We start from the raw sequence: 11,075 nt of genomic DNA, 5'->3' as shown, positions 1-11,075 counted from the left end.
TTTGTTGTCCTTAAGCCATTTTGCCACAACTTTGGAAGTATGCTTGGGGTCATTGTCCATTTGGAAGACCCATTTGCGATCAAGCTTTAACTTCCTGACTGATGTCTTGAGATGTTGCTTCAATATATCCACATAATTTTCCTTCCTCATGATGCCATCTATTTTGTGAAGTGCACCAGTCCCTCCTGCAGCAAAGCACCCCCACAGCATGATGCTGCCACCCCCGTGCTTCACGGTTGGGATGGTGTTCTTCGGCTTGCAAGCCACCCCCTTTTTCCTCCAAACATAACAATGGTCATTATGGCCAAACAGTTCTATTTTTGTTTCATCAGACCAGAGGACATTTCTCCAAAAAGTACGATCTTTGTCCCCATGTGCAGTCGCAAACCGTAGTCTGGCTTTTTTATGGCGGTTTTGGAGCAGTGGCTTCTTCCTTGCTGAGCGGCCTTTCAGGTTATGTCGATATAGGACTCGTTTTACTGTGGATATAGATACTTTTGTACCTGTTTCCTCCAGCATCTTCACAAGGTCCTTTGCTGTTGTTCTGGGATTGATTTGCACTTTTCGCACCAAAGTACGTTCATCTCTAGGAGACAGACTGCGTCTCCTTCCTGAGCGGTATGACGGCTGCGTGGTCCCATGGTGTTTATACTTGCGTACTATTGTTTGTACAGATGAACGTGGTACCTTCAGGCGTTTGGAAATTGCTCCCAAGGATGAACAAGACTTGTGGAGGTCTACCATTCTTTTTCTGAGGTCTTGGCTGATTTCTTTTGATTTTCCCATAATGTCAAGCAAAGAGGCACTGAGTTTGAGGTAGGCCTTGAAATACATCCACAGGTACACCTCCAATTGACTCAAATTATGTCAATTAGCCAATCAGAAGCTTCTAAAGCCTTGACATCATTTTCTTGAATTTTCCAAGCTGTTTAAAGGCACAGTCAACGTATTGTACATAAACTTCTGACCCACTGGAATTGTGATACAGTGAATTATAAGTGAAATAACCTATCTGTAAACAATTGTTGGAAAAATTACTTGTGTCATGCATAAAGTAGATATCCTAACCGACTTGCCAAAACTATAGTTTGTTAACAAGAAATGTGTGGAGTGGTTGAAAAACAAGTTTTAATGACTCCAACCTAAGTGTATGTAAACTTCCGACTTCAACTGTATGTGTGTGTACTTTATGTTTAAATCAAGTGTATTTAAGCGTAAGTGTGTATTTGTGAGTATGTGTAAGTCAAATGTATGAAGAAAAAAATGTATGCACTCACTAACTGTAAGTCGCTCTGGATAAGAGCATCTGCTAAATGACTAAAATGTAAATGTAAATGTGTGTATGTTTGTGTATGTACTTCATATCTATGTGTGTGTTTCAGAGTGTGTATGAATTAGTGTTTAAATGTGTGTGTGTGTGCCTCATCCCTGTATATTGCTGTTGTTGTCAGTGCCGTTGGGTTCCCCCATGTTCATACGGCCCATGGACAGACCCACACTGTTGACGGCGTCACGGCGGGGGGGCATGCGCTCGTTGATCCGGTCCAGACCCTTGGCCTCCGCAAAGCTATTGATCTTATGTTGAGGAGAGAAGCCTCGGATCGCTGGGGAGACAGATCACAACACAATTACACACACATGTAATACACACATACAATGTAGTTACAATGCAGTTGCTACACACTAAGAAATGAGTGTTCTTTGGGAAGCGTGATGGTTCTATGTGGGACCATAATGACTCAAAGAATTGTTTGAGCCATTCAGTAGTTCTTTGCAGTTCAGAAAAGGGTTCTTTCCTCTTTTAGTGACAATTAAAATGTAGGGGCGTCGGCTCATTCGAATATTTTGGAGCTTGGTTTGCTCACAGCTCCGTTTCAACCGTGATTGAGAGTGTCATTCCAGTCTATCAGTTGTGTTATGCCATTACATGTTAAATATGACTATGGCCAGTGACGGTTATTTATGACTCACGTTCTTTATAGAACCTTAGGAAAGTGTTCTTTATAGCACTATAGCATGTTTCATGAGATGAAATAAAAGATCCCTGAAATTTTCTAGACACACAAAAAGCTTATTTCTCTCAAATTTTGTGCACATATTTGTTTACATCCCTGTTAGTGAGCATTTCTCCTTTGCCAAGATAATCCATCCACCTGACAGGTTTGGCATATCAAGAAGCTGATTAAACAGCATGATCATTACACAGGTGCACCTTGTGCTGGGGACAATAAAAGGCCACTAAAATGTGCAGTTTTGTCACAACACAATGCCACAGATGTCTACATTTTGAGGGAGCGCACAATTGGCATACTGACTGCAGGAATGTCCACCAGAGCTGTTGCCAGAGAATTTAATGTTAATTTATCTAGCATAAGTTGTGTCCAACGTCGTTTTAGAGAATTTGGCAGTACGTCCAACCGGCCTCACAACCGCAGACCACGTGTAACCACGCCAGCCCATGACCTCCACATCCAGCTTCTACACCTGTGGGATCATCTGAGACCAGCCACCCGGACAGCTTATAAAACGGAGGAGTATTTCTGTCTGTAATAAAGCCTTTTTGTGGGGAAAAACTCATACTGATTAGCTGAGCCTGGCTCCCAAGTGGGTGGCCCTATGCCCTCCCAGGCCCACCCATGGCTACGCCCCTGCCCAGTCATGTGAAATCCATAGATTAGGGCCTAATGAATGTATTTCAATTGACTGATTTTCTTATATGAACTGTAACTCAGTAAAGTAGTTGAAATTGTTGCAAGTTGCATTTATATTTTAGTTCAGTATACATTAGTGCAACACATTCGGCAGAAAATAGCTTAATTTTTATCAGATGACAACAGAAGTGTAACGCTATTTGTCTGGCAGCCGCACAAGTAAATGAGCTTACACTGAAAAAGCAAGGTCTTTTTTGGAAAAACGATGCATGGCCATCATATTTCTAATGTTTATCATAGAAAGAATATAGCCAGCTACATTTCCTAATGTTTTGCTTAAACTTAATCTTGTATTATACCGGAGAAAAGCAGTCTAAACGGAAAAGTACCAGAGAAAAGTAGCTACACATCAGTCAGAGCTCTGTCATCCGAGTGGAGAAGTGCAACTGAAGCACAACATTAGTCTGATACCGAGCAGAAATTACAATAAGAAGCATTTTAGATCTGCGTTTACAAAATGCAGAAAGATATTTCTTATGCGTTTTATATTGTTTCTGTGTGAAAAACGCAGCATTCTGCATTAACTAGCAAGTTAAAGTTAAGGGTTGCATTATCTCAGTAAGTGGCTGAATTAATAAGGAGACGGGCATCATGTTGTGTTAGCTTTCTGCCATGTTTGAGAAGTCTGTACAGCTGCTATCTTGATTTTAGACATTTTTGCAAATGTATTAAAAATAAAAAACTTAAATATGACATTTACATAAGTATTCAGACTCTTTACTCAATACTTTGTTGAAGCACCTTTGGCAGTGATTACAGCCTCGATTCTTCTTGGGTATGACGCTACAAGCTTGGCACACCTGTATTTGGGGAGTTTCTCCCATTCTTCTCTACAGATCCTCTCAAGCTCTGTCAGGTTAGATGGGGAGAGTCGCTGCACAGCTATTTTCAGGTCTCTCCAGAGATGTTAGATCAGGTTCAAGTCCGGGCTCTGGCTGGGCCACTCAAGGACATTCAGAGACTTGTCCTGAAGCCACTCCTGCGTTGTCTTGGCTGTGTGCTTAGGGTTGTTGTCCTGTTGGAAGGTGAATCCTCGCCCCAGTCTGAGGTCCTGAGTGCTCTGGAGCAGGTTTACATCAAGGATCTCTCTGTACTTTGCTCCGTTCATCTTTCCCTCGATCCTGACTAGTCTCCCAGTCCCTGCCGCTGAACAACATCTCCACAGCATGATTCTGCCACCACCATGCTTCACCGTAGGGATGGCGCCAGGTTTCCTCCAGATGTGATGCTTGGCATTCAGGCCAAAGAGTTCAATCTTGGTTTCATCAGACCAGAGAATCTTGTTTCTCATGGTCAGAGTTCTTTAGGTGCCTTTTGGCAAACTCCAAGCGGGCTGTTATGTGCCTTTTACTGAGGAGTGGCTTCCGTCTGGCCACTCTACCGTAAAAGCCTGATTGGTGGAGTGCTGCAGAGATGGTTGTCTTTCTGGTAGGTTCTCCCATCTCCATAGAGGAACTCTGGAGCTCTGTCAGTGTGATGGAGGCCACTGTGTCCTTGGGGACCTTCAATCCTGCAGAAATTTTTTGGTACCCTTCCCCAGATCTGTGCCTCGACACAATCCTGTCTTGGAGCTCTATTGACAATTTATTCGACCTCATGGCTTGGTGTTTGCTCTGACATGCACTGTCAACTGTGGGACCTCATATAGACAGATGTGTGCCTTTCCAAATCATGTCCAATCAATTTAATTTACCACAGGTGGACTCCAATCAAGTTGTAGAAACATTGCAAGGATGATCAATGGAAACAGGATGCGCCTGAGCTCAATTTTGAGTCTCATAGCAAAGGGTCTGAATACTTATGTAAATCCGGTATTTCCGTTTTTTATTTTGAAAACATTTGCAAACATTTCTAAAAACCAGTTTTCGCTTTGTCATTATGGGGTATTCAAATCAAATCAAATCACATTTCATTTGTCACATGTGCCGAATACAACAGGTGTAGACCTTACCGTGAAATGCTTACTTACAAGTCCTTAACCAACAATGCAGTTTTAAGACAAATAAGAGTTAAGAAAAAGATTTACTAAATAAACTAAGTAAAAAATAAAAGAGCAACAATAAAATAACAATAAAGAGGCTATATACAGGGGTTACCGGTACCGAGTCAATGTGCGGGGGGATGAAAAAATGTATGCACTCACTAACTGTAAGTCGCTCTGGATAAGAGCGTCTGCTAAATGACTAAAATGTAAAAAAATAGTACATGTTAGTCGAGGTAATTGAGGTAATATGTACATGTAGGTAGGGGTAAAGTGACTATGCATAGATAATAAACAGCGAGTAGCAGCAGCGTAAAGAAAAGGGGGGGGGGTCAATGCAAATAGTCTGTGTGTAGATTGAGGAGGATTTTTATTTATTTAATTAATTTTAGAATAAGGCTGTAACGTAACAAAATGTGAAAAAAGTCAAGGGGTCTGAATACTTTCCGAATGCACTGTATGTATACCTTTATGAGCTGGATTGCCTTTCTTTGCAATTAATTTATTTTTGTTTGCGCTCGTTAGCATATTTAGCTAGCAGCCTCCATGGAAATTCGCTATTACCTGTGCTAATTTTGTTAGCATTCTGGTAATAGACACTCAATGGGCTTTTTAGCTTTTTTTGGCACCCCCTTGTGTATTAAACCGGTAATACCGTATATCCCGGGATGAGAAAGGACGGTATGACGATATGAAAATCTGGATACCGCCCAACCCTACTAGTTACTACACACAAGCCTTATAAATACACACAACAGCTAGGCCAGTACAAACAGAGCACACAAACAAAATATACTGAACACTTACAGACATAATTTACACACTAACAATCCCTATTCTTCCAGACTTATAAGTATCAAGATTCAACAGTAGCCTACAAGCGACTGACAGTCTACATAAAGATTGTAGTGTTCATGTGTTAACAATGTGTATCATCATGGAACCTCACTTTTCCAATGCAAAACTCCACAGGCTCCACACAGCACATGTTATTGTACCGAAAGCAAATAGCAGAGGTTGTGTAGGGATGATGTCATTGTGTAGGGACGATGTTAGAGTTATCATAGGATCAGAGTCCTCCCCCAGCCGATACACACTCATGTTTAGCCACTGTTTTACCGTTTGTGTGTTTGTGTGTGTGTGTGAGGAGTGTGTAGAGGGGAGTGTGTGTGTGTGTGTGTGTGTGTGTGTGTGTGTGTGTGTGTGTGTGTGTGTGTGAGGAGTGTGTAGAGGGGAGTGTGTGTGTGGGGAATATATAGAGGGGAGTGTGTATGTGTTTGTGTGTGGAGTGTGTAGAGGGCAGTGTGTGTGTGTCTGTGTGTCTGTGTGTGTGTGTGTGTGTGTGTGTGTGTGTGTGTGTGTGTGTGTGTGTGTGTGTGTGTGTGTGTGTGTGTGTGTGTGCGTGCGCGCGCGCGCGTGCGTGCGCGCGTGCGTGCGTGAGGAGAAAGAATAAGAGCAGTCAGGCTTCACCATGAGCTGTGCTGTTAGAAGAGCTCAATGCATTGTGGGTAAGTGTATGGCGTAGATGGATCGCCATGCCTCATCCGCCTCTTTCTCAACCTCTTTCATTCTCTCACACACTCACTCGCTTACTCTCATTGTTGATGCATGAGTGGAATTTACCTTCTGCGTCCTCAACAGGATCGATGGCTTCAATGGCCTCAATGGTAGCTGAGGATGGAGAGAAAGAGAGAAAGAGAGAGAGGGAGTGAGAGTGTGAGAAAGATAGAGAGTGAAGGAGAAAGTGAGGGAGAGAGAAAGAGGGAGGAGGGTGAGGGTTATTCATGCAAAACCCTTAGAGCGGCACTGCAGCCTTCAGTGCAGAGGGCGTTTGGTGTTAGCATGTTAGCATGTTTGGTAGCTAGCGTTAGCTCACACTCACACATACCAGGCTATTAGTACTCCTCAGCAGTAGTGAGGTGAGGGTGACACTGACTGACGTGGTGAGTAACAGATGACGAACATGGGATAGAGAGAGAGAGAGAGGGAGAGAGAGAGAGGGTGACAGAGGATGAACATGGGATAAAGAGACAGAGAGATAAAGAGACAGAGAGAGAGAGAGAGAGAGAGAGAGAGAGAGAGAGAGAGAGAGAGAGAGAGAGAGAGAGAGAGAGAGAGAGAGGGTGACAGAGGACGAACATGGGATAGAGAGAGAGAGGGAGAGAGAGAGAGAGAGAGAGAGAGAGAGAGAGAGAGAGAGAGTGAGAGAGGGTGACAGAGGAAAGGAAAGGAAGGAAAAGAGAGGGGTGGATAGATAGATAGTGTGTGTGTATATAGATAGTGTGTGTATGCAAATGTGTGTGAGAAAGTGGGAATGTGTGTGTGAGTGTGTGTGTGTGTGTGTGTGTGTGTGTGTGTGTGTGTACGTGTGTGTGTGTGTGTGTGTGTGTGTGTGTGTGTGTGTGTGTGTGTGTACTCACCGCTCTGCAGAGTCTGCTTGCCTCCTGACAGAACTCCGCTGGGCAGCATGCCAGTGGGTGTCAGTCCCTTCAGGGTCAATACGTTCTCACTCTCCTCCCTAAAACACAGATACACACACACATAGAGGATTAAAAACACACAGACACACACACACTAGCATACACACTCTCACATGCATCTGCGCACACACATACAAAAAAAATATGCTCATACACAGAGACCTACGCAATTGTTCACACAGACACACACACACACACACAGACACACACACACTGAAGCTCACTCACCGTAAAACTTGGAACATTTTGGCCATCTTCCCGATGGCACGGATCTTGTTCCTGATCACCTCTTTCCTAGCCGCCGCTGCATTGGCTGGAAGCAACCAATCACAGAGGTGTAAAACACAGGACACCAATCAAAAGAACGTGAAAAGGAAGGTTATATTGACATAACAATAGTGAACTGGAACCAACCAATCAACACGTATAAGATCTCCTAAACCTGTGTTAACCTAAGACCTTATTTTTGGCATTTTTTCCTAAAACCCTATTCTTTCCCCCTGAACGGACCAGAGGTAACTCATTGGTTTTTAGGACTACAAGCTGGCAAGCTCTATAAAGGTATGATTACCATCATAGACCTCTTCCTCTCCATCATTCTCCATGAGCTCATCATCTGAACAGATACTGAGAACATTCACTAGCATCTCTGTCACTGTGGAAAGATAGAAAGAGAGAGAGAGAGAGAGAGAGAGAGAGAGAGAGAGAGAGAGAGAGAGAGAGAGAGAGAGAGAGAGAGAGAGAGAGAGAGAGAGAGAGAGAGAGGGGGCACAGTCAATATGAGCGAGAGAAAGAGAGAGAGAAAGACAGGCAAAGACAGAGACAAAATAAGAGAGAGAACATATTCAGAGAACATATTATTCTGGTGTTTGTAATACGTCTAGTCGTTTTTCCCACCTTTCTCTCCAACGAAGGGCAGGGACCAGGTGAAGACGTCCATGAAGTTGGGCAGCCAGTAGGGATGAGGGGAACAGTTGAACTGACGGATGTTCATCACATTGTTCTCATACTTCAGCACCGCCGCTATGAGAGAATGAGAGAGGACTGTTACACACTGATAGCCTACTGGTGTGTGTGTGCGTGTACGCGTGTGTGCGTGTACGCGTGTGTGTGCGTGTACACGTGTGCGTGTGTGTGTGCGTGTACGCGTCTAACCTTTGTTGTTGTAGACGTCCAGGTAGTTAGGTGCTGAGAAGATGGTGATGAGGGAGGGGAAGCCTGTAGTCTGACTCTTTCTGTACATCCGGTACCTGAACAGGGACACAGTCAGGGAATACAGATTAGGATTAGGGTTAGGGTTAGGATTACATAGATTGGGTGTAGGGTTAAAGATATGGTTGTTGTGTGGTTAAGGTTAGCCTTGACTATGGATAGCTGTGATTATAAATGGACTGATTTGATTATGAAACCTTATGCTGCTGTTTTGGTTGACATAACAACCCCTATCCCCACCCCCCAAACACTTAACCCACATCTCCAGCCCCGGATCAACACACACTGGGGTAGACAGGTGAATGTTTTAAACATAATACATTAAATTAGAGTCCTTTACTGTCACCCTGTCACTTGCCATGTGAAGAATAACAGTGTTTTGTCAATAACCAAAGAAGAAGTAGGGCTTCTCTTACCCAGAATCTTGCGCTTCATGTGCTCTGATGACCGACAACAAGTTGTTGGTCTGTAGAAACTCACACACGGCAGGGTAACTGGAGAGAGAGAGAGTTTCTATTCTGAACAACCCTGCATTTTACAGACTGGGATAGTATGCCTACTCTGAAACAGCTTACATTGAATGACCACCAGGGGTCATCATTGAGCCCAAAATGAACAGCAGAAACATCTATTTTTTTATTTATTTTTTATTTAACCTTTATTTAACCAGGTAAGCCAGTTGAGAACAAGTTCTCATTTACAACTGCGACCTGGCCAAGATAAAGCAAAGCAGTGCGATAAAAACAACAACACAGAGTTACATATGGGGTAAACAAAACATAAAGTCAAAAATACAACAGAAAATATATATACAGTGTGTGCAAATGTAGCAAGTTATGGAGGTAAGGCAATAAATAGGACATAGTGCAAAATAATTACAATTTAGTATTAACACTGGAATGATAGATGTGCAAGAGATGATGTGCAAATAGAGATACTGGGTTGCAAATAAGCAAAATAAATAACAATATGGGGATGAGGTAGTTGGGTGGGCTAATTTCAGATGGGCTGTGTACAGGTGCAGTGATCGGTAAGGTGCTCTGACAACTGATGCTTAAAGTTAGTGAGGGAGATAAGAGTCTCCAGCTTCAGAGATTTTTGCAGTTCGTTCCAGTCATTGGCAGCAGAGAACTGGAAGGAATGGCGGCCAAAGGAGGTGTTGGCTTTGGGGATGACCAGTGAGATATACCTGCTGGAGCGCATACTACGGGTGGGTGTTGCTATGGTGACCAATGAGCTAAGATAAGGCGGGGATTTGCCTAGCAGTGATTTATAGATGACCTGGAGCCAGTGGGTTTGGCAACGAATATGTAGTGAGGACCAGCCAACAAGAGCGTACAGGTCACAGTGGTGGGTAGTATATGGGGCTTTGGTGACAAAACGGATGGCACTGTGATAGACTACATCCAATTTGCTGAGTAGAGTGTTGGAGGCTATTTTGTAAATGACATCGCCGAAGTCAAGGATCGGTGGATAGTCAGTTTTACGAGGGCATGTTTGGCAGCATGAGTGAAGGAGGCTTTGTTGCGAAATAGGAAGCCGATTCTAGATTTAACTTTGGATTGGAGATGCTTAATGTGAGTCTGGAAGGAGAGTTTACAGTCTAACCAGACACCTAGGTATTTGTAGTTGTCCACATACTCTAGGTCAGACCCGTCGAGAGTAGTGATTCTAGTCGGGTGGGCGGGTGCCAGCAGCGTTCGATTGAAGAGCATGCATTTAGTTTTACTAGTGTTTAAGAGCAGTTGGAGGCTACAGAAGGAGTGTTGTATGTCATTGAAGCTCGTTTGGAGGTTTGTTAACAGTGTCCAATAAAGGGCCAGATGTATACAAAATGGTGTCGTATGCGTAGAGGTGGATCTGAGAGTCACCAGCAGCAAGAGCGACATCATTGATATACACAGAGAATAGAGTCGGCCCGAGAATTGAACCCTGTGGCACCCCATCGAGACAGCCATAGGTCTGGACAGGTAGTAGTAGGAGCGCAGTGTATTTTTCTCTCAGTAGACTGTAGTGTGGGCTCCATATTGTATAGCACCATATTATGACGACCGTCTCAACTATTCATCACTCCATTCCTCTGGTCTCTCATTTTATTCATCTCTTTTTTCTCCCTCACTCCCCCTCTCTCTCAAGCTCTCTTTCCCTCACTGTATCTTAATATCAATCCCCAATCTAGCAGTAGTAGCCAGTCGTCATGGAAACAGAATGGTGCAGTCTCCCTAGGGATTGTGGGATATGGTTTAAGCTGAAACATGTGTGTGGTTCTGTGAGATAACTGGCCAATATTACAGCTGTTACACAAATCCCAATTATTCTTTGGTTGTTGGATCTCTGAAGCAGCTTGTAGTCTACTAGTACAACACATTTCTCATCTCACATCCAGTACTTTGTTCCTCACCTTTCTCCTGTATATCACACCTAAAGATGCTCCGGACGTGTGTGTGTGTGTGTGTGGTGTGTGAATGCGGGTGTGCGAGTGTCTGAGTGCAAGTGTGTGCGTGTGTATCCGTATTGGTGTCTGTGTGCATTGTCATGTTAAAACCTGTGATTACCTGTAGAAGTAGGAGCAGCCCCTGACTGTGTTGTGGCCGAAGTACTCTTGTGTCTTCTCGTTGCCAAAGTCCTCGAGCGGGTCGGCCCACAGCAGGTCACACATGGGCCCGAATGCTGGAGGCTCCTTGAACCTGT

General features: G+C 43.7%; 1 protein-coding gene across 1 annotated transcript; it reads right to left on the bottom strand.

Annotated features, from left to right (window-relative positions):
* Window positions 1-511: 511 nt before the first annotated feature.
* Window positions 512-11,072, bottom strand: LOC311117351 (protein phosphatase 3 catalytic subunit alpha-like; the record flags this gene model as incomplete). The annotated part of the gene is made up of 9 exons (XM_084192307.1): window positions 512-1,604; window positions 6,316-6,363; window positions 7,113-7,210; window positions 7,401-7,485; window positions 7,744-7,827; window positions 8,070-8,195; window positions 8,328-8,422; window positions 8,801-8,878; window positions 10,940-11,072. Coding segments are annotated over 9 exons (929 nt in total), but the record flags the coding sequence as incomplete, so codon positions are not given.
* Window positions 11,073-11,075: the final 3 nt, after the last annotated feature.

This window comes from Coregonus lavaretus, assembly GCF_964263955.1.
Source record: "Coregonus lavaretus genome assembly, contig: HAP1_SCAFFOLD_2035, whole genome shotgun sequence".
In the NCBI taxonomy this organism is placed as follows: Eukaryota; Metazoa; Chordata; class Actinopteri; order Salmoniformes; family Salmonidae; genus Coregonus; species Coregonus lavaretus.
The sequence above is the reverse complement of the archived record's forward strand: the minus strand, read 5'-3'. Positions and strand labels throughout refer to the sequence as shown.